The 23,618-nt window shown below is 44.8% G+C and overlaps 1 protein-coding gene, 1 long non-coding RNA gene and 1 pseudogene across 3 annotated transcripts in view; all 3 read left to right on the top strand.

Annotated features, from left to right (window-relative positions):
• Nucleotides 1-2,384: 2,384 nt before the first annotated feature.
• Nucleotides 2,385-3,959, top strand: LOC307163590. Its single transcript, XR_013822101.1, has 3 exons — nucleotides 2,385-2,429; nucleotides 3,431-3,465; nucleotides 3,768-3,959. It is a non-coding gene; the product is annotated as an uncharacterized lncRNA (long non-coding RNA).
• A 10,304-nt stretch (nucleotides 3,960-14,263) lies between these two features.
• LOC307163570 (E3 ubiquitin-protein ligase TRIM39-like) overlaps nucleotides 14,264-23,618 on the top strand; it is a 29,963-nt gene continuing 20,608 nt past the window's right edge. The window contains exon 1 of the mRNA XM_079879674.1: nucleotides 14,264-14,386. Within this exon, the coding sequence (XP_079735800.1) occupies nucleotides 14,320-14,386 (67 nt within the window). The 5' untranslated portion in view covers nucleotides 14,264-14,319. The remainder of the gene's footprint in view (nucleotides 14,387-23,618) is intronic.
• LOC307162967 (E3 ubiquitin-protein ligase TRIM39-like) lies at nucleotides 20,384-23,409 on the top strand (annotated as a pseudogene). Its single transcript, XR_013824074.1, has 7 exons — nucleotides 20,384-20,428; nucleotides 20,544-20,851; nucleotides 20,967-21,062; nucleotides 21,343-21,576; nucleotides 21,668-21,806; nucleotides 22,617-22,652; nucleotides 22,808-23,409. The product of XR_013824074.1 is annotated as an E3 ubiquitin-protein ligase TRIM39-like (transcript).

Genomic DNA, 23,618 nt, shown 5'->3' with positions numbered 1-23,618 from the left:
CCCTTATATAGCGTCCGGGTCACCGTCACATGCAACGTCATGACGCACGATGACGCACACCAATCCAGATTGGAATAGTTGTATAGTGACTTCAGAAAAGGCATGCCGAAGGCATTCCCCGTAGCGTTGTATTCGACGCAGCGGGAGTTCCCCGTAACGAAGGGGAACTCCCCGACCATATACCATCAGGCTGTCAGACGTGATTTGTGTGACCCAGAATGTCCAGTAAAACAGTCCACTATGATCCAATATGTCGATGATATTTTGATTGCCTCAACAGATCACGAGGTACATGAACTGAATTGGCAGCATTGTTGGACTATTTGCATAAAAAAGGACACAAATGCAGCTTTCACAAAGCTCAAATTGCTAAAAAGCAAGTCACATTTCTGGGCCAAACAATGGGTGCAGGAAATAGATCTATTACACAGGATCGAACGGCTTCAGTCAAAGCCATACCTCCGCCTACTACCATTAAAACACTATGCTCATTTTTAGGAACTGCAGGTTACTGTAGACCGTGGATTGAAGAATATGCCTCGATTGCTCAGCCTCTCTGACTTGTTGAAAGGCCATGGTAAAGATTCAGATATTGTTTGTATGGAAGAACTTCACCTCAAAGCATTCAATGATTTGAAAAGAGCACTATGTCAAGCGATGTCAAAAGAGCACCAGCATTAGGAATTGCCCAATCTGATAGACCCTTTGTGCTTTATGTCCATGCCCAGATAGCAATTACATCTGGCCCGGATCCGTTTTAAGCCCCTTGCCTCCGTTTCTATCTTAGAGACGTTTTCTGATTGTGAACCAGATCCGTGCCAGATAGAGGTTTCAGCTTAAACATTCTAACTGCCATCAGTTCAGTATTTATATCATTTTACAGATCTGGCCCAGATCACTTTTCCCATAGGTAACCGAAAGACATTAGCTGTGTCTGACACTGATTTGGTCCAGATCTGCAATATGAATCTGAGCCGATACTGTTTTCACATAGGCTACACTGGTGTGGCCCGAATCTGTGATACATATCTGAGCCGACTGCATTAAAAAAAGGGCTAAAAACTGCTCTGGCCCATATCTGCAAAACGGATTTGAGCCAACACTGTTTTGACAGAGACTACCTGATGTGGACCACATCCGAAATACTTTTCTCAAACTGTGTGAAGAACTCCGTGGAATAAACATTTTCAAAACAACATGGTTACCTGTCTGCATTTTTTTTCTTTCTATCTAGAGCATGAGATAAATGCATTGTCATAAGCTGAGCAATATTATCAGTGTTTAAAAACAATACAGAAACATTTTGTGATGCTAGGTCCGTTACAGCACACACTGTAAAAAAAAGTGTAATTTTACAGGTCTGTATTTGTTTACAGATTTTTACCGTTTTGTCATTATTACAGCAAATATCTGTAAAATAAAAGGCTGTGATTTAAAGGTCCACTGTTAAATTTGCAGGTAATTGCTTGTATTTTGGTTTTACATCAATTTTACGTTTTTTAAAATGAACTTGTCTGTATTTTTACAGAGTTATGTGTAATTTTACAGGAATTATTATAATATTGTACAGATTTTTTTTCTGTGAAATTAGAAAACAAAGTAAAGGTATAACTGCGGAAATCAGCATCTATTCAATATGTTTTCCTTACAGATTATTAAGCATGTGGGGGTTAAAGTGAGTTTTTTTTTTTAGGTTAAATAATAGTATTTGTGCACACAGTACCCTACATAGGCTATAGGCCTGTATTGAATTATTTTTTATTTCACATTTTATTTTATACTCATTTTGATCATTATTTCATTGTCTTATTCTCCCATAATTTCATGTATATTTTATGAATATTTTTTCCAAATCTCCGTTGCTGCACATTCAGGGCTTTTTTTTTTTTTTTTTTTTTTTTTTTTTTTAATTGAATATGTATCAAATAACAATCAAAAATAACAGACAGAACAAATAGAACTACTACAGGAATTAAATTATATCAATATATGTAAAGCTTCACATATAAAAATAAATATAAATACAAAATAAGTAAATAAAAGACATACACAGAGGAAACATTATGCATCAGTGGTATTATCAAAAACATTCAGGGCTTTGTGTGTGTGAGTGCGAGCGCGCGATGACGCAGATTCAAATTCGCCGCCATTACTTTTCCGCTGTTTACTCCCGCCCACAACGGTTAACGTTAGCTGTAGCCTGTAGCTGATCAGTCGAGTTTGGGCAAGCGGGAGATTTGAATTCAGTCTACTCTCGTGAAGTGGATTGTGAGATCAACAGTGGTTCAAAGCAATCGTATTCGTCAAGAGGCGAGCAGCCGTGAGCAGGAGCTGTTGTGAGTCAGTCTGTTGGATTCTTCGGAAATAACGCCCTTTTCAGTAGCCTTGTTCGTCACGGCGGACATCATGCCAACCGATCACCGGCTGAGGTAAGAGTCTCATTATACTAAGTAACATGTGAACGATATTTTATATTACATTTGTGTTACGTTTACAGTTTTCAAGCTAACGTTAGCATTCTTAAATTATGTTCAGTCATAACTGGCGAGAGCTGGAGGGCAAAACACTGAAAATGTAGCATGCGTCTTTACATTTTCCATCTGTTTTAAGAAAGATCAGCTGAACCCACACCTCAAAAGACCTAAAACAAGCTTTCGTAGACTTGTTATACATATCAAAGTCCGTTTAATTGTGTATAATAAAATCTTTGTTAATACGCGATAGTATCTGTCAGTAAATCAATCTCTTAAATGGCGGGACATTTTGAAACACCGTCTGGAAGCTCAAACCTCTTCTCTTAAAAAATATCCTCGGTTTTAATTATAGTAACCACGTTTTTAATAACTACAGTTATACTACAAATACAAATAGGCCTATCATGTTTTTTGTTTTGTTTTCTTTGTGGTTAAACCATAGTTAATTTTCGTTAGGGTTAACATGGCTATCTCAAGACTGGTAAGAAAACGAATTCAGTAAATACTGTACTTGATGATACAGGAAAGCACATGAGACTAGAATATGAACACAACATGATAAATTGCATATTCTGGGTGCATCTGCTTGCCAACACGTAGCTATATAATGCATATATTAGGCTTATAAAATAAAAGTTGATAGAATGTTTGTGTTCTGATGAAGAATTTAACGTATCTACATTTTGGATGACCTGGGGTCATCATAGTAGCCTTTTTCATAGGATACTTTTGATCATTGGTTATGAAAATTGCATTGATCCAGATGAACAGACAGTTAACTTACACCCCTAACGTTAGGTGTCTCGTCTCAGCTCAAAACTTCACTGTTAGCCTTTCCTGCTCAGCTTCCAGATCATAGTCAGGTTTTGCATTGTCTCAGTGGAACATATTCTTACATGTGTAAATGTAATACTGAGTGGTTCTTTTTTTATTTTATTTTTTTATTGTGATTTCAGGTCAAGTGGAAAGCAGAATGATCATGGCAAACAAGGTATGGGAAGAAGTAATTTAAAATATTGTAATGGCCGAGTCTTCTGATTCCATATGATTGCACTAAAAGTGGCAGAAAATGTCATTTGTTTTATACTGTATTTTCCCATGTGAATATTCATTTGATCCTTGTGAGGCCACTGTAGCTGCACAAGGCTTGGTTTTACTACAGTAAAACCACAATTGTGTTAGATTCCACCCATCTATTTAATTTTGTTTTTTTGTAGTGTAACTAGGCTCTGTCATTTAGAAACATGACTTTTCCTATCACTTAATGACACATATCTCTACCTTTCATTCCAGCCAGAGGATCTGACGGTTGCTGCTCGCATCTCAGCCTACCTGATGGAAAATTCTTGCTGGATGAATGACCTTCACCTTCAACTCAACCTTGCCAAGACAGAACTGCTTATGGTTTCAGCCAAACCATCCTTGCTGTGTGATCCTGCTGATTTGCCTTATACAACATCAGAAAGATTCGGCCCTTCCTATCGGAGCTACACAACTCCTTGTCTAAGCTCTTGTTCTATCCAGACTGAACTATTGTAATGCTCTCCTGGCGTGCCTTCCAGCATCAGTCAAACCTCTGCAACTGATCCAGATGCTGCAGCAAGACCTAAACTCACTGCTTCAGATCTATGTGTCTCCAGAAGCTTGTGTTCTGCAAGTGAACGGCGCCTTGCGGTGCCATCATCCCAAAGAGACACAAAATCACTTTCACTGACCTTTCCCTGGACTGTTCCCTGCTGGTGGGATGACCTGCCCAACTCAACACATTTTCAAGAAACTGCTAAAGATCCATCTTTTCAAAAACACTTGACACAATAATACTAAATCTTTGTTTTAACAAAAAAAAGAAAAATTGTGCACTGTGCTACACTAACTGGGACTTGTCACTGCACTTGTTGCTTCTATTGTTCTCTTAATTTTAAGTCACTTTAGATAAAATGTAATTGTAAATGTTTAAAATAAGTTATATTAGAGTATAAAGGTATACAGCAATTGTCTTTTAATGTGGATATTTTTACATGTTCTAAATTATATACTTAGCTTGTATTTCCTATCATTCACGTATCTTGATGTTCAGTGTTGTTTAATGAGTAATACTGTAAATGTGCAGGTATTCCGTACTTGTACGTTTAGTTAATTTAACAGAAATTGACTGTACATTTGCTATTATTAAGTACTTAAATAGAGATTGGTCGAAGTTGTGAAACGATCTGCAAAAATTAAAACTGTAAATATACAAACTTTGTATTTGAATTTATGTACTTATTGCATTTTTATACATAACTTCTTATTTTACACAGAAAAACTATGTGTTAAAAGATAATTACTGTAGATAGACAGAGCATTATTATAAAAGAACTTTATGTATGCCTAGGTAGCATAGGTTACTATGATACCCTAACTGACAAAAATGCCGAAAATAAGGCAAAAGGACAATCCAGTAGTGATTTAAGCGGAATCGTAACACATCCGGCACAGCTCCGGTAGGCGGAATCGTTTCACGCACCCGTTACGCATCTGTAACGGGATGATCAGGCGGTGCTGGATCGGCGCTGGCACATATCCGTAACAACCCCTAAAAACAGATCAGAAACGGCTTTGGCCCGATGTGCGTTTGGACTCAGGAACGAGTCCGTGAGGCGGATGCGGGACAGACCCGGCTCTATCGTTTTGCGATTGCGGCCCTGTTCCGTTACAGCGTCCAGTGGCTATCTGGGTGAACACGTAGGCTACATGACTGCATGTCTAATGCAAGATCATGGGGGCAGTTTACGTCCAATTCATTACTATTCTGGTAAACTTGACATAGTGTCATGATTCTGCCTTCTTGTCTCTGATTTTCCCTGGTCTTGAGGCAGGATCATGACAGGCCCATGTTTTATGTGTAAGCACATGGCCATTTGTTTTGGCTGTGTGCTTGCGTTGTCTCGTCACGTAACCCCGCCCCCTTGTTACCCTTGTTTAGTCATTATTAATCATCTGTGTCACCTGTTGTCGTCATTAGTTTCTCCCTATTTAATCCCCTTGTGTTTGCTGTCCTGTGCCGGTTCATTGCCATACTTTATGTGATTCTCAGTGTGTGTAAACCTTCCTGTGAGTACCCTGTGAAGAACTCTGTCTTGTAAAGTCCTGATCTTGTAGCTGTTGTTAGTTTATTGTCTAGTTATCAGTTTAATCTTAGTCTAGAGTAGTTTGTCTTTGTTTTTGCCCACCAGCCTTGTTTTGCCCCATCGTGGGTTTTGTTTTTTCCTGTTTTGTCTTAATAAATCTGTGTGTATTGCATACCGTCTGCGATTGGGTTCATCTCTCCTACAACCACATAACACATAGTAGCTCAAGGTATGGGACCATGCCTCAGAGCAGTACAGGCAGTTCATCTAGCGCTTCAGGCTTCATCACTAATGGTGTTAGGTCAGACGGTAAATGTAAAATGCCCTCATGCAGTATCTGCACTAATGAATCAAGCAAAAGTCACTTCCTATCGTTGGGGAAATTTTGAACGAGCGCTTCACCAGCGCTTTGTTCAGGTGTCTGAGATCTAGTATAGGGTGGAGCCCGCCATCCTTCTTTGGTACTAAGAAGTAACGGCTGTAAAACCCCGACTCGCTTCCTGCCGAGGGGACTGCTTCCACAGCCCCTTTTCTCAGTAAATTCGCTATTTCGGTGCGAAGTAGGTGTGCTACTTCCTGATTCACCGAGGTTTCGACCCGGGCTATGAAGCGCGGTGGTCTGCGAGCGAACTGAAGCGAGTATCCCCGTATTCACTATATTTAGCACCCATTTCGAAGCCCCTGGAATGCTTTCCCACGCTTTCGCGTGAATGGCCAGGGGTTGAATGAAATCTGGGTTGTGGTCGCTCGTATTCGGGGACCCGGAGACCCAGCCATGATGACGTACTTCGTTCATCACGTTCATTTCGAGTGGGGCATACAGTGTTTCGCGCAGTATTTCTGTAACTGGCGGCCCAGCCATGAGCGCGGGCAGCTGCTTTGATACAGATACAGCTCTGTTCACAAAGTGTGTGCGCTGAGAGGCAGACACGTGACCTGCACTCACCACACTGGCAGCGCGCGCGCTCACACATTGAGGCTCTATGTGTGTGCGCGGCGCAGATACAGTCACATTCACAAGCGGGGGTGAGCGCTGTACAGCGGGCACATTCCCTGCACTTAAAACATGAACGGCGTGAGCCGGTTTGACTGATATGGACCCTGTGGTGGTGTGGGACACTGCATTGGTAGTGCTTGTGTGTAAGAGTGAACACTGGGGAGTGGGCACAATTCTTACACTTAGCGGTCGGGCGGCTAGAGCCAGCTTAATTGTTTTCGACCTTGAATGAGTGTGACACACAGTGAGGGTAGTGTTTTCGTGTAGGGGTGGGCACTGGGCAGTGGGCACCTGTCCTACATTTAAGACACCTTCGGCCTGAGCCGGAATATGACCCAAAATAATGCTCTTTTTGAGAGATATGTGGGTCGCCATGAAAATGGCATTTGTGTGCAGGCGAGCGAGTTGTGGAACTGACTCGTTGGCTGCTGGATACACCCTTCGAATCACCTCTGCTGAGGGAACTGAGAGAGCGGTTCGTGCATACTTCGATGGCTGCCCGGCCGCAGCGGGGCTTGACCATCGGCGTTTTCCTAGAATGGCTAGGAAGACTTGGGAGGCTCAAAGCTCGGCGCGAGCTTGTGCCTGGGTCCCCGGGCGGGAGGCGGTCTTTGGCAGCTGGTGGAGCGCGAACGCTGCATCCCGGCCCTGGCGTTGCGAGGTGGGCGGTGGAGGCGGTGGGGGCGCTGTTTTCCGAGCGGGCGGCTGCTTCCTAGCGGCTGCTTCCTAGCTTCCTATGTCTGCCTGCTGCAGCAAATGCGTTTTACATTCTAAAAATTAAAAGGATAATTTTTGCTTCAGTATTCTCGAGAAAAGGAGTTTTCCCGTAGCGTAAGCTAAACTTACGCAACACGAGAGTACTCTCGTAAGAGAAATGAAAGCTTTAGCATAAGTTCTGCCGGGAAGACTCAATTACTACGTCACCTATTGCCTTCACTTCTATCCAATCATATTCATAGGCTCATTGTATAAAAGCTTGGTACTTACACATGTTTGAGTTCGCAGATACTGAAGCGACGATTACCCCCATCCTCCCAGGGGGGTCGGCTGCGCCCCTGCCTTCATCTTTAGGCAGGATTTGCAGATCCGATACTCTCGGATTATGCACTTTGGACGGGGCCTACGCCAAATGACTTTGTAGATTATCAGCTTGCTGAGCTGTCAATAAATGTATGGTTTATTGAAATAATTCTCCCGAGTCTTTCTGGTAGAACTACTAAACTAATAGTTTACTGAGAACATACTTCAAAGTTGCTACAAGTATTAAAATAGTAAACTACTAGTATACTCATAAGTTCACTTGCAGTACAAATGAGAAACATAATTATGAACTAGTCGTGCACTTAAAGTTTACTACTGTTACACTTATAGTACACTTAAACATATACTTTTATATACTTCAAGTGGGCCAATTTAGTCCCAAGCGGTATAAAAATAGTACACTTACAAGTTTACTACTAGTAAATATTGACATTAGTATACTTACTACATAAAATATACATAAAAATATACTTGAACATTACTCAAGTATAGAGAAAAAATGTCCAGGGTGCTCAAGGAGTTCAAAAAAAGTGTTTTTGAAGGTGCTCTTTGGGGTCGGGAATTCAGTAAAATGTAGTAGAAGGAAATCCAAGGCACTCTTCTTTAGAAAATTATAAAAAGCCTTTATTGGACTGGCTATTTCATAATAGAAATCCAGCAGTATGGATCTCGCATGATCTTTTCCTAGCATGAGCCGGGAGTTCGCTGGACAGATCGCGGCCTTGGCCCTGGATAGCCTCGATCTGTTCCATTACACCTGGGGGTTTGTTCCTCTCGCTGCCTCTTGCTCTCTGGGTGACGAGGCAATTAAGTTGTGTTACCGGCTGGGGGCTAAGGAGGTCGACCCGAGGGAGCTCCCCGATCTCTCCGGTCTGGATTGGAGAGAGGCACTCTCCAGATGTCTGTAGAGCTTCCTTCCGTGGCACGCCATGTCACCGTCTGCACTTGACGCCAGTCCAGCCGAGCCTGCACTTCACGCCAGTCCAGCCGAGCCTGCACTTCACGCCAGTCCAGCCGAGCCCGCACTTCACGCCAAATCTGCCGAAGCCAAGGCAGTATGCGTCATGCCCGCCGCCCCTGAGACTGAGAGCGTCATGCCCACCGCGTCTGAGACAGCAAGCGACATGCCCGCCAAGCTAGAGCCCTCTTCACCGCTGGTCTCGTCCAGCACAGAGCCCTCTTCACCGCTGGTCCCGTCCAGCACAGAGCCCTCTTCACCGCTGGTCTCGTCCAGCACAGAGCCTTCTTCACCGCTGGTCCCGTCCAGCACAGAGCCTTCACTGCTGGTCCCGTCCAGCACAGAGCCCTCTTCGCCGCTGGTCCTGCCCAGCTCAGAGCCCTCTTCGCCGCTGGTTCCGTCCAGTTCAGAGCCCTCTTCATCGCTGGTCCTGTCCAGCTCAAAGCCCTCTTCATCGCTGGTCCTAACCAGCTCAGAGTCCTCTTCGCCGCTGGTCCTACCCAGCTCAAAGCCCTCGCCGCCGCTGGTCCCGTCAAGCTCAGAGCGCGCTGATCCTGATCCAGAGACTGAGTTTCACGTCACGTCAGTCGATCCAGAGACTGAGCTTCACGTCACGTCCGCCCGTCAAGAGTCTCGTCCCGCCGAGACTGAATCTGTTCCTAAGCCTGAATCTGATCCTGAGCCTGAATCTGTTCCTCTTCCTCTTTCTGCGCCTGTGTCTCCGGACAAGATGGCCACCGCCGAACCAGTGTCTCAGGACAAGATGGTATCCGACGAGCCAGTGTCTCCGGACAAGATGGCCGCCGCCGAACCAGTGTCTCAGGACAAGATGGTCTCTGCCGAGCCAGTGTCTCCGGACAAGATGGCCGCCGCCGCCGAACCAGTGTCTCAGGACAAGATGGTATCCGCCGAGCCAGTGTCTCAGGACAAGATGTCCGCCGCCGCCGAACCAGTGTCTCAGGACAAGATGGTCTCCGTCGAGCCAGTGTCTCCGGACAAGATGGCCGCCAACACGCCTGAGCCTGAGCCCTCAGCAGAGATAGCCGCTGCCACGGTGTCTGTTCCTGTCCCTGAGCCGGTGTCTGTTCCTGTCCCTGAGCCGGTGTCTGTTCCTGTCCCTGAGCCGGTGTCTGTTCCTGTGCCATGGTCGCCCGAGGGGTCGCCTGCCCCGCCCTGGTCGCCCGAGGGGTCGCCTGCTCCACTCTGGTTGCCTGCTCCACTCTGGTTGCCCGAGGGGTCGCCTGCTCCACTCTGGTCGCCCGAGGGGTCGCCTGCTCCACTCTGGTTGCCTGCTCCGCCCTGGTTGTCCGAGGGGTCGCCTGCTCCACTCTGGTTGCCTGCACAGCCTACTCCGCCCTGGCTGCCTGCTTCACCGTGGTCGCCTGCTCCGCCCTGGTCGCCTGCACAGCCTGCTCCGCCCTGGCCTTCCGTCCTACCGCAGTCTCCAGGTCCTCTTCTGCTCCACGGACTTGGCCCTCCATCCCGCCCCCGGATCCGCCTCCGCTCCACCTCCCTCCTGGACAGTTTTAAAGCGGCTGGAAGCCGCTCTTTGGGGGGGGGGGGGGGGGGGCTATGTAACGGTCACCAGCTGGAGTGCCTTCGAGAGCCACCAGAGGCCACTCCACACTAGACTGTGATCACTCCTTCTAACACTACATTTCCCATAACACACTGCCCGGACTCATCAGCACTCATCTCTTTCACCTGTTTCTCATCACCTTGTTTCACTCACACCATAAATACCTGGTTTTCACATTCACTCATCGCGAAGTCTTGTTGTACTGTTAGTCTGCATTTCTGAGCGTTTTTCTCGTGTTTGTATTCTGTTTTTGACCCTGGACTGTTTACCGTTTCTGACTCTGTTCTGCCTGCCCCTATCTGGATTGTTTATTGGACTCTGTTTATTGCTGCCTGCCTTGACCACTGCCTGTTTACTGGATTACGAGTTTGGATTACCCTTATACCCATTTAATCCCACCGGTCACAATAGTGACCGTAAAAAAGTGTTTCATTTCTAAGGCTATAAAAATGTTACTAAATGATCTATCAATGCATTTCCAGCAGATATTGAAATAATAAAGGGTCTCAATGAAATATGTGCAGTGTCGCATGTTTACTGTAAATTGTCACATGACCAGAGCTGTTTATTTCCTGTTTGCGCCAAGAGAAGAGGATGCCAGCAAGAAAGCTCCCAAAGAAAAGGGTGGTAAAGTAAAGCTAGAGTACTTAAAGTACTTAAAGCTAGAGTAAAGTAAAGTAAAACATAAAGATAGGACATAGATTTTTGGTACATATCATGTTTAAGGTGTCTAGTATTGATATATGCATTTGCAATTACTCAACTTTGTTTAATGTGTTCATGGAACTCACAAACATGTCAACGGCAACAATAGTGACCGGTGGGATAACCCATTGTATCTACATACTAATACACATAGGCTAACTGTTCTACCTTACTTTCTACCTAATTTTACACACAGACACACACACACACACAGACAGACACAGACACACACACACACACACACACAGACACACACACACACACACACACACACACACACACACACACAGACAGACAGACAGACACAGACACACACACACACACACACACAGACACACACACACACACACGGTCACGTCTCCTCTGATGTCTGATCTTCACACACACACACACACACAGACACACACACACATACACACATACACACACACACACCCACACACACACACACACACACACACACACACACACACACACACAGAAACACACACACACACAAACACACCTACACAAACACTTTGGATTAAATGGGTTAATAAAGCTGCATTTGGATCGATCTTCTTGTCTCGGAGCATTCATAACAGTTAATATAGTCCAAGTGACTACAGTGGCTCAATCTTAAGTTTATAAAGTGACGAGAATACTTTTTGTGCGCAAAACCCCCCCAAAATAACGACTTTATTCCATTATTCATTTCCTTCTCTCTGGGCCTCGAGTTTTTTCAGGTAGTGTTTTAGCGCAGCGCGTCTGTGTTGTACGTCACATGCATCAGACACATGACCAGTGTCAGCCAATAGTGAGCCTACGTGGTGACGTGCAACACAGACGCGCTGCGCTAAAACACTACGTGAAAAAACTCAAGGCAAAGACACCGATAAGTTTTTGGCAACGATGCCAAAGATTACAAACTTTTTTATGGCTACTGTTTGGGACACAGACAGGAACAACAACGTCCAAAGCGTAAAACATGCCGCTACAGCAGCAGCAGCTAGCTGTGAAGTGGCGCTAGGTGAGGATAACGTTAACACACTCACATGGATATACGTGGATATACACACTCGTGGATTTGCTTAGAGCCAAATGCAACCTCACCTCTTCCCAGTTCTCCCCTCTTACCCCGTCTCACTCACTTAACAGTTACTATAAATACCGTTTTGGCGCTTGTAAATGTGACGTGACAGATCCCTAGCGCACGTGAACCGATCATCTCTACATTACTAGCTAATAGTAAATAAACACGAATGAACAATGTTAAAAGATACAGTACAACTTAACGAAATGTATATTCCTCATAATATAGATCAATGAGTGTTTTTCAACCGTGGAAAGGGGTCAATAAAACAGCTGGAGAACAATTGTCATATAACATTTACCTCAGGAAAGCCAATTAATGACCATAATATGGGCTATAGCATGTTTGTTGGCTAGAAAAAAAGAGCTATTGAGAGTATTTTGCTAAATATGTGTACTCTATTACATATTTAGTATATTTTTACTTATATCATTAAATAAAGTTGTTATTATAATAAAAACGCATTATGTTTAATTTGAGTTATTTTTAACCTTAAATAATACTACCACCTGATAGGGGTTTTTTTTTTCTTGAGAAAAATTAACGCCTGTCTTGTGTACCTAATATTTATCCAAATGAGTCAAAATTGAATCAAATCAAATCACAAGAATTGAATTGAAATCGTGAAATTTGTGTCAAGCAATAATAAAAAACGTAGCTTACCAGAAATTGTACCATGTAAACATTTTAACATGTTTCTGTTTAGTTACTAAAATGTTTTGACATTCACAATACTTATTGTGATGCAAGATTTTTCAGGTATTATCTGAAACCTTATTCTCTGTTGGGTCCCATTGAAACTATTATGTAGTGCTACACTTTGTGTTTTCTCTGCTTTCCATCTTCATTTTGGAGTAAAGAAGTGTTTAAAGGGGAAGATATTTAACATTGGATTTCAGTAATATGATATAATGTTAATTTACCGTCCTATTGAAGTATTAATATCTGTTTTGTACACTGATAACCACCAATCACAGCAGTGATGAGAGTCACATAATCAATCAAGCTCACAAGCAGTTCTTCCACAAGAGAGTTAATATAGAAGCTGCACAGTGTCATTCACACAAACATTAAACACCATCATGTAACACATGAAATTTTAAAAATGCAATAAACATTAATTTAACAACATTAAATGTAACATAAACCCCTAATGTACATAACTGATTAGAAAAAAACGAAGAAAACTATGAAGAAACAAACATAGTTATTTCAACAAAAATACATCAAATGTGAAGTGTCACAGGAAATTGTGGGAAAGTCAATTTACGGTTTTTCACTGTAAATTATACAATGAGTTGTTTTTTCCACTTTTTTTCCAAAGCAGGTTTAAATATTGCCCCATTGAAGTCAACAGGGTGCAAATTTTAAAAAGAGGATAACACGGTGTAGGCAACACCGATTTTTTCCGTTGTTCTCTGTATTGACAGCACTCCAAATTGACAAAAAAATGTTAAAATTGACCGGAGTTCTCCTTTAATCAAATGTTTTTCTTTAAGACGGTTCAAAACTTTTTAAAGTCAGTTTCATGAAAACGTAGATTGGTCTAATTTGAGACCGAAAAGTAAGACCGGTAACCCCTAAATAACTGCGATTTAGTTCTTTAGACAGTCTTAACATAATAGTTGTTTATGCAACTTCCCGAGGGTTTAATCATGTCAAATACTCACTCAGCTACTTTAGTTGTTGACTGCACTGAAATGGTAGCTATCAGAATTGTATTTAAATATGTCATTTGATTGGTTGTGATGCAAAGTTTGGGCTTTCTTTAATTTTGTCACACAACATAAAGACTAAAGAAACAGGAAGCATGACCCTTACACACACACACAAAAAAACGCTGAACCTGAAAAAAAAAGCTACAAAGTTTTGTGTACAGATGTGCCAAACACCTTATGAAGAGTGAAGAAAGTGACTGAATGCAGACACACTTGACAAGATGAAATAATACTTACATCAGTTTATTTTGTGGGAAGACATTTTGTCGGAAAATATATTTAAAAGAAAAAGAAAAGAAAAAATATTTATAAGAAAAAAAATGTGTTGTTTGTATTTAATATAAACAGCAAATGTTCAGTTTTTTATGAATACACTCACTGTTTTGAAAGGAACTTTTCTCCTACAAAAATGTTTACTGCGCGGAAATGGTATCAAAATCGTATTAAAACTATTTAATTTGAAATACACTGCAGCTGAAATATCACATTTACTTAAATCAAAATTAAATGTCTCTTGGCCATACAAAATATATGTTAATTTTGGGGGAAAGCTTATCTGTACTGGTCCTTTAATGTAAATATTATTTATTTTATATTATTTATGATTATTCTGTTGTTGTTGTTATTTTCTTTTGCCTTGAAAGGGCATAAAGAGGTGAAGAACAATGGCAGAATCTTTCCCACCATCAACAAAAAAACAAGAAAGGAAAGGGAGTATGAGTTTTCCTCCATGTGAGTCAATAACCCACTCAAATCTATCTTATATTTTATCTTGAAAATAGCCACGCATGGTTTAGAATTAAGCTCAGTGCATTCTGGACATTCTCTCAACAAGATTTTGACTTTACACTTGTGCAGGTTATTATCTTCATCATTTCTCTTTCCAGCAATGTCTTCCTCCAGCGGTCCACTGATTGAGGAGCATCAGTGCTCTATATGTCTGGACGTGTTCACTGATCCAGTCAGCACTCCATGTGGACACAACTTCTGCAAGACCTGTCTGAATAAGTGCTGGGACAACAGCCAGACCTGCAACTGTCAATATTGTAAAGAAACATTCAAGCACAGACCTGATCTCAAGATTAACACCACACTCCGAGAGCTCGTAGATCACTATAAAAAGAAAAGTCCTGAGAAAAAAGCTGAAGTTCTGAAAAAAGGTGGATTTTGAAACACCTTGAAGGTGCAGCTTGGACACATCTTCAGTGAAGGACCCAGGGTCATAGGGTGTTTCGGGTCTTTGATCTTCAGACACCCTCACCTGGGCGACCCAACCGGGGTTGATCAGGCCCCGGTTTGTGTCCAAGCAGCGCGCTACTCCATACTTCTCCCCTTTTGATCCACAACCACCTAGAGGCTTTTTCGGCGGCCTCACTGATGTTTTTGGTGGCTCTTCTTTCGCGCAACCCTCTGATGCCAAGGAGTCTGAAAGCCCGATGCACAGATTGACTTAGAAAGCCCCTGCAGCCCACTTCTATTGGCTCACAGCGGGCCCTCCACCCTCTCCCTCTGCATGCCTCAACCAGCTCAAGATATTTGGCCTTCTTCCTTTCGTAAGCCTCCTCCATCCTGTCCTCCCAGGGGACAGTAAGCTCCAATAGCACAACTTGCTTTGCTGAGTCAGATGTTAAGACCAGATCTGGCCTCAGTGACGTCCTTGCTATGTGCTCTGGGAACTTTAACTGCCTCCCAAGGTCCGCATGCAACTGCCAGTCACGGGCCATGGCTAGCAGTCCAGTTGAGGCCTTACGTTCTCCCTGAGGTTTCTCCCCTGCCCTGACAAAGGAGATGTTGTGCCTCGCTGGGACTTGATGTTTAGACTCCTGGATTGCGGTGCAGATGGTGTCCGCTACTGCCTTCAGCACCTGGTTATGGTGCCACGTGTACCTCCCCTCTCCTAGTGCTTTAGGGCAGCAGCTCAGGACGAGCTCCAGGGAACCATAAGCTGGGCACAGAGGGCATGTTGGTGTTTCTGCTAGGCCCCAGGTGTGGAGGTTAGATGGACTTGGGAGGACATCATACACCGACTGGATCAGGAACTTAAGTCTTGCGGGTTCAGACTTCCATAGTTCTGTCCAGGTGATCTTCCGGGCAGATGCATGATTCCAATTGGCCCAGGCTCCTTGCTGGCGCATTGCCACGGTCCTACTGAGGCGTTCCTCCTCCACCTCTGCACGAATCTCTCCCTGCACCATCTGGCGTCTCTCTCGTCCTTGGGCTTTGTCGTAGCGTGGTTTTGTGTTGCTACCTAGACCAGCTCTACCAACTGCCACAGAGCCAACTAAGACACTATGTCTCAGTCTCGCTTCTGCCTGGTCGACTGCCTCTTGCGCTCGCCATTTCCTCCCAGTTCTGACCGTGATGCTGGCGGAAGAGACTCTGATGTCAGCAGAGTCTCTGTAAAGCAACACCTCCCTGGCTCTGGTGACTTTGATTTCCTCGGTCAGGCCAGTAAAGGGAAGCTGCAGCTTGTTGTTGTGCCCATACAGAGCAATGCTGCTCAGGCTCTTCGGCAGACCCAGCCATCTACGCAGGTACTGGCTGATATTACGTTCAAAGCCCTCCACACTGGTTACTGGGACTTCGTAAATCAGTAGTGGCCACAGGAGTCTTGGCAGGATACCATGCTGGTATATCCATGCCTTGAACTTCCCCGGAAGACCGGACTTGTCCACCGCCGATAGCCAAGTCTTCAGCTCCATGTGGGCTGCCTCCACCGCTGCCTTGTCCTTCAGGGTGCTGTCGAAGATCTTCCCTAGGCTCTTCACGGGCTTCTCTGACACTGTCGGAATAGTGACTCCATCCACATAAAAGCGGTGTTTGTCCTCCACTCTCCCCTTTCTCAGGACCAGGGATCTGGACTTGGCTGGCTTGAACATCATTCTTGCCCATACCGTGATCCTTTCCAGACCGCGGAGGAGCCACCTGCACCCTGTCACTGATGTTGATGTGACAGTCAGATCGTCCATGTAGGCTCGGATTGGCGGTTGGCGAATGCCGGATCTGGACAGGGGGCCCCTACATTCCACCTCAGCAGCCTTGACCAGCATATTCATCGCTAGGGCAAACAATACCACTGATATGGTGCAGCCAGTGATAATGCCCTTCTCTAGGCGGATGTTACTGCTCCAGAGGTGAATCTCAGGCTGAAACTACTGTAGTAGTCCCTTATGAGTTCCGTGATCTTCTCAGGAATCTGGTGTATCGTCAGAGCTGTTGTCACCAGTTTGTGTGGAATGGATCCGTAGGCATTGGCCAGGTCAAGCCAGAGGACTGCCAGGTCTCCTCGGTTTTCTCTCGCCTCCCGGATCAACTGGGTGATCACCCCTGTGTGTTCCAAACAGCCCGGCATGCCTGGGACTCCACCCTTCTGCACCGAGGTGTCAATGTAGGAATTCCTCAGGAGATACTCAGATAACCTGTTGGCAAGAATCTTGAAAAAGATTTTGCCTTCCACACTGAGCAGGGAGATGGTGCGGAACTGTGTGATGTCACTCGCGTTCTCCTCCTTTGGTATCCAAACACCCTCTGCGTGACGCCATTGCTGAGCCACCTTCCCCCTCCGCCATACTACCCTGATGAGTCTCCACAGCCTCTCCAGGAGTCTCGGGCAATATTTATAGACTTTGTATGGCACTCCACTTGGGCCTGGGGCTGCGCTGGTACGTGCAGCTCGTACGATGTTCCTGACCTCTGCCAAAGTGGGCTCCTTGATGTTAAAATGGAAAGATGGTTCTGGTGGTGTGGGTAGCTCTCTGCAGGTGGGCAGATTTTCCTCTCTCCTGCTGTCGCTGTATGTGTCACTGAGGTGCTGATTGATCTCCTCCTCTGGGCATCGCAGGGTCCCACTCCGCTTCTGCCCCAGCAGCTGCTTAGTAAAGCTAAAGGGATTTGCAATGAAGGCCATTCGCTTGCGAGCCCTCTCTCTGCCTCTCCTCCTGTGCCACTCAGCCTGTCGTAGAGAGATGAGTTTCTGCCTCAGGATGTCCCGGAGCTCTGTAAGGGCTGGCCTTTCCTCCTCACTCGCCCTCTTATACTGACGGTTTAGGGCCTTCAGCTCTTTCCTAAGCTGGGAAATCTTGGTCTCACGCCGGTTTGGCCTAGCGATGTTCTGAGCCTTCGGTAATTTGATGCCAAATCTCTCTGCACCGATGCTGATGATTAGTGTGCTCATCAACTGAAGTCGCTGATCAACTTCTCCTTTGCATGATGCATCTAGAGTAGCCTCAACATCCTCGTCAAACTGCCGCCACTCGGCCTCCTTGTTTGCAGCAGGCCATAGAACCCGACGGTATTCTGATGGTTTGCTAGGTGTAGCATGTCGAGCATGGAGGTTCTGGACACTGTGGGGTGACTCCGGTTCCTGCTCCTCCTCCGTCTCACCAGGGTCAGTGCTTGGCACTGGCTCTGTGCGTTGCTCCACTTGCTTCCTCCTTGTGCATCCCATTTTGGCCTGGTGGATCCTCAGGCCTCTGAGGTTCTTACAGACCTTGCCACAGAAGCAGGTTGCTGTCATCGTCGAAAATCCATTGCGTATGTCAGGTACCGTGAAGTCCGTCCGTTTGGGGTGCTCATCCTCCCCCCCTCTCGGGCACCCCTGGGGGTATATCTCTGTAGGGCTTTCTGTAGCAAGGTGTGGTTGCCCCCTCACGGGAGCTGCAGCTCAGGGTGCTAACCTTTACTGCACCGATTGCCGTCTCTCCGAGCTGTCCACTGTCTCTCCAGTCGTCACCATACTTTCACGGTCGTCATCCAGCCTTTCCTGGAAGTCACTGGCTAAGCCAGTTATGCTAGATTTTGAAACACCTTGAAGGTGCAGCTTGGACACATCTTCAGTGAAGGACCCAGGGTCATAGGGTGTTTCGGGTCTTTGATCTTCAGACACCCTCACCTGGGCGACCCAACCGGGGTTGATCAGGCCCCGGTTTGTGTCCAAGCAGCGCGCTACTCCATACTTCTCCCCTTTTGATCCACAACCACCTAGAGGCTTTTTCGGCGGCCTCACTGATGTTTTTGGTGGCTCTTCTTTCGCGCAACCCTCTGATGCCAAGGAGTCTGAAAGCCCGATGCACAGATTGACTTAGAAAGCCCCTGCAGCCCACTTCTATTGGCTCACAGCGGGCCCTCCACCCTCTCCCTCTGCATGCCTCAACCAGCTCAAGATATTTGGCCTTCTTCCTTTCGTAAGCCTCCTCCATCCTGTCCTCCCAGGGGACAGTAAGCTCCAATAGCACAACTTGCTTTGTTGAGTCAGATGTTAAGGCCAGATCTGGCCTCAGTGACGTCCTTGCTATGTGCTCTGGGAACTTTAACTGCCTCCCAAGGTCCGCATGCAACTGCCAGTCACGGGCCATGGCTAGCAGTCCAGTTGAGGCCTTACGTTCTCCCTGAGGTTTCTCCCCTGCCCTGACAAAGGAGATGTTGTGCCTCGCTGGGACTTGATGTTTAGACTCCTGGATTGCGGTGCAGATGGTGTCCGCTACTGCCTTCAGCACCTGGTTATGGCGCCACGTGTACCTCCCCTCTCCTAGTGCTTTAGGGCAGCAGCTCAGGACGTGCTCCAGGGAACCATAAGCTGGGCACAGAGGGCATGTTGGTGTTTCTGCTAGGCCCCAGGTGTGGAGGTTAGATGGACTTGGGAGGACATCATACACCGACTGGATCAGGAACTTAAGTCTTGCGGGTTCAGACTTCCATAGTTCTGTCCAGGTGATCTTCCGGGCAGATGCATGATTCCAATTGGCCCAGGCTCCTTGCTGGCGCATTGCCACGGTCCTACTGAGGCGTTCCTCCTCCACCTCTGCACGAATCTCTCCCTGCACCATCTGGCGTCTCTCTCGTCCTTGGGCTTTGTCGTAGCGTGGTTTTGTGTTGCTACCTAGACCAGCTCTACCAACTGCCACAGAGCCAACTAAGACACTATGTCTCAGTCTCGCTTCTGCCTGGTCGACTGCCTCTTGCGCTCGCCATTTTCTCCCAGTTCTGACCGTGATGCCGGCGGAAGAGACTCTGATGTCAGCAGAGTCTCTGTAAAGCAACACCTCCCTGGCTCTGGTGACTTTGAATTCCTCGGTCAGGCCAGTAAAGGGAAGCTGCAGCTTGTTGTTGTGCCCATACAGAGCAATGCTGCTCAGGCTCTTCGGCAGACCCAGCCATCTACGCAGGTACTGGCTGATATTACGTTCAAAGCCCTCCACACTGGTTACTGGGACTTCGTAAATCAGTAGTGGCCACAGGAGTCTTGGCAGGATACCATGCTGGTATATCCATGCCTTGAACTTCCCCGGAAGACCGGACTTGTCCACCGCCGATAGCCAAGTCTTCAGCTCCATGTGGGCTGCCTCCACCGCTGCCTTGTCCTTCAGGGTGCTGTCGAAGATCTTCCCTAGGCTCTTCACGGGCTTCTCTGACACTGTCGGAATAGTGACTCCATCCACATAAAAGCGGTGTTTGTCCTCCACTCTCCCCTTTCTCAGGACCAGGGATCTGGACTTGGCTGGCTTGAACATCATTCTTGCCCATACCGTGATCCTTTCCAGACCGCGGAGGAGCCACCTGCACCCTGTCACTGATGTTGATGTGACAGTCAGATCGTCCATGTAGGCTCGGATTGGCGGTTGGCGAATGCCGGATCTGGACAGGGGGCCCCTACATTCCACCTCAGCAGCCTTGACCAGCATATTCATCGCTAGGGCAAACAATACCACTGATATGGTGCAGCCAGTGATAATGCCCTTCTCTAGGCGGTGCCACGCAGATGTTACTGCTCCAGAGGTGAATCTCAGGCTGAAACTACTGTAGTAGTCCCTTATGAGTTCCGTGATCTTCTCAGGAATGTGGTGTATCGTCAGAGCTGTTGTCACCAGTTTTATGTGGAATGGATCCGTAGGCATTGGCCAGTGAAGTTCTGTGTGACGTCTGTGGGAAAAGAAAGCTGAAAGCCCTGAAGTCGTGTCTGGTGTGTCAGAGCTCTTACTGTGAAACTCACCTGGAGACTCATTTGAGAGTGGCAGTTTAAAGAAACACAAACTGATCAATCCTGTGAGTAATCTGGAGGACTATATATGTCAGAAACATGAGAGACCTCTGGAGCTGTTCTGTAGAGATGATCAGACATGTGTGTGTCCAATGTGTGACGTGACTGACCACAAGAACCACAACACTGTTTCTTTAGAAGAGGAGAGTGAAGAAAAGAAGGTAAAAGTTACTGACAAAATTGATTTTAAATGGCTCTTATCATGAGGAAACACATGTTCTTTAATATAAATGAATCAGTTATGAAAACATATTGTGTGTTGTTCTCTGTATATAGACTCAACTGATGAAGACACAGAAAGACACACAGCAGATGATCCAGGACAGAATCAACAAGATTCAAGACGTCAAACACTCAGCAGAAGTCAGAAAAGTGAGTTTAAAATAATTTAATTAAATTAATTTTAATATCTATTGATGTTTATTGAATTGCTGTATAAAAGCAATTTCACAGTCACACTGTTGGTCTGAATATCGACACGTCTGTGTCTCTCCTCAACAACACACATGATATGAGGAATCATTCAGTGCAAACGGTGCAGAATGAGGGATTTTGAAAACCGTCTAAAAACACTGAAGTATGAGAAATATTAACACTGATTCTTCCCTTAACAAACTCCACTAATAATGTGTTGATTGTCCTGGTTTATCAGAGAAACACAGAGAAGGAGAAAGCCGCCCGTGTGGAGCTCTTCACTGATCTCATCCGCTCCATTGAGAGATGTCAGGCTGAACTGCTGGAGATGATGGAGGAGCAGCAGAAAGCAGCAGAGAAACAGGAGGAAGAGCTCATTGAAGAGCTGGAGCAGGAGATCACTGAGCTAAAGATGAGAAACACTGAGCTGGAGCAGCTCTCACACACTGAAGATCACCTCCACCTCCTACAGGTCAGTCAACATCTCTCTGATCAATGATAATGCAGTATATGACACCATAACACTCCCCATGCTGAAGGATTTCTCCTCTCTCCTGCTGTAGATTTACTCATCCCTGTGCAGCTCTAGAAACACCAGGAACTGGTCTGAGATCAGTGTGAAGACTGATGAGAGTCTGGAGACTCTGAGGAGAGCTCTGACTAAACTGCAGGACTCTCTACAGGAGAAACTCACGCTAACTGGTACAGCAATATCAAATACACCGTACAGATACACATATTTATCATCTTTTAATATCAGTAATGAAGAATGAGTCTGTTAAAGCTGAAATAAGAGAAGTGTGTGATCGTGTGTTTGTGTCTCATTATCATCACAGTTCTTCTTGAAGAGAGCAGGTCATATTCATCTCTAATTTCAGGAAACATGCAGTAAATTAATCTTGTACTAGAAGCTTCATCACTGTAACCAGAACCTTGAGGCTTTAGTAAATCTGTGAACACTTTTAGATGAGAAACAACAGAAAGAAACATTCATTTTCTGCCATTTTCTGTTGGTCTTTTCAGCTGTTTCATCTAAATGTTGTGATTATGTGTCAGATAAAATCAGTTTAGCAGAAGAAAATCAAATCGATAGACATCATGAATTTAAGATGCAAATTTGTTCATTTTTAGAGGAAAATTTCTGACCTGTATCAAACAGCTTCGCAGTGCTGGGCTTTCATTTTCATTTTCTTAAAGATTATTTTTATAGTGTTGTCTTTGCTGAATAACCACAACACTAATCCACTCCAAAACTGAGATGAATAACATTAGGCATAAAAATATATAAAATACAAATTTCATTTCACAAAACATTCTCAAAGATGCTCTAAAAAGGAGAAATATTTCGACCTCAAACACAATAGGAGTTCAGGGATTCTCTAAATATCAGCAGAGAAACATTGATCAGATAAAACATGATGTTGTTCACAATTCTTTAAATATAACCTTAAATCTTGTCTATAATTCACACATAAACATGTCAAAGATCTGATGGTGTTTTATTGTCATTAGTCTCTACAGAACTGAAGAGGATACAGCAGTATGCAGGTACAGTGTGCTGTCTGCACTACACTAGATTACATTCAGATACTCACAGCTTCATCACTGACCCACAGTATGATTAAACACTGATTACATATTACAAACATCATCACTAAATATCTGTATTGTAAAGTTGTGATTCATATTCTCTGTTTTCTCAGTGGATGTGACTCTGGATCCTGATACAGCTCATCCTGAACTCATCCTGTCTGATGATGGAAAACAAGTGAGACATGGAGACATTAGACAGAAACTCCCAGACAAACCAGAGAGATTTGATAGATATTTAATTGTCCTGGGAAAGAAGGGATTCTCCTCAGGGAGATTTTATTTTGAGGTGCAGGTGAAGGGAAAGACTGAATGGGATTTAGGAGTGGCCAGAGAATCCATTGACAGGAAGGGAGAGATCAGACTGAGTCCCAGTTATGGACACTGGACTGTGGCTCTGAGGAATGGGAATGAATATAAAGCCTGTGATGATCCTCGTGTCTCTCTGTGTGTGAGAGTGAAGCCGCAGCGGGTCGGTGTGTTTGTGGATTATGAGGAGGGTCTGGTCTCCTTTTATGATGTGGAGTCCAGCTCTCATCTCTACTCTTTCACTGATCAGTCTTTCACTGGGAAACTCTATCCATTTTTTAGTCCAGAACTTAATGATGGAGGTAAAAACTCAACTCCACTGATCATCACACCTGTCAAACACAATAAATGAATTTACAGCCCTAATATGAAATACTCAATGAAAATGATTTATATAATGAAAAATCTAAACATGTTTTGCTATTTTTTCATAATTTGTTTGTCATTGTTCTAAAAATCAAAATAGCATAAAACTCAAAATCTATAATTTCTAGCTATAATTAAAAATATAATGCTTGTTTAACAATTTTATTTTAAATTTTTCATAATCATTTCACGTCATTGTGTTCTCCCATCTCAAATTTTTTTTTTTACACCAAAATAAACCAAACTATG

The sequence above is a fragment of the Squalius cephalus genome (assembly GCF_949319135.1).
Source record: "Squalius cephalus genome assembly, chromosome: 8".
Lineage (NCBI taxonomy): Eukaryota > Metazoa > Chordata > Actinopteri > Cypriniformes > Leuciscidae > Squalius > Squalius cephalus.
The sequence above is the reverse complement of the archived record's forward strand: the minus strand, read 5'-3'. Positions and strand labels throughout refer to the sequence as shown.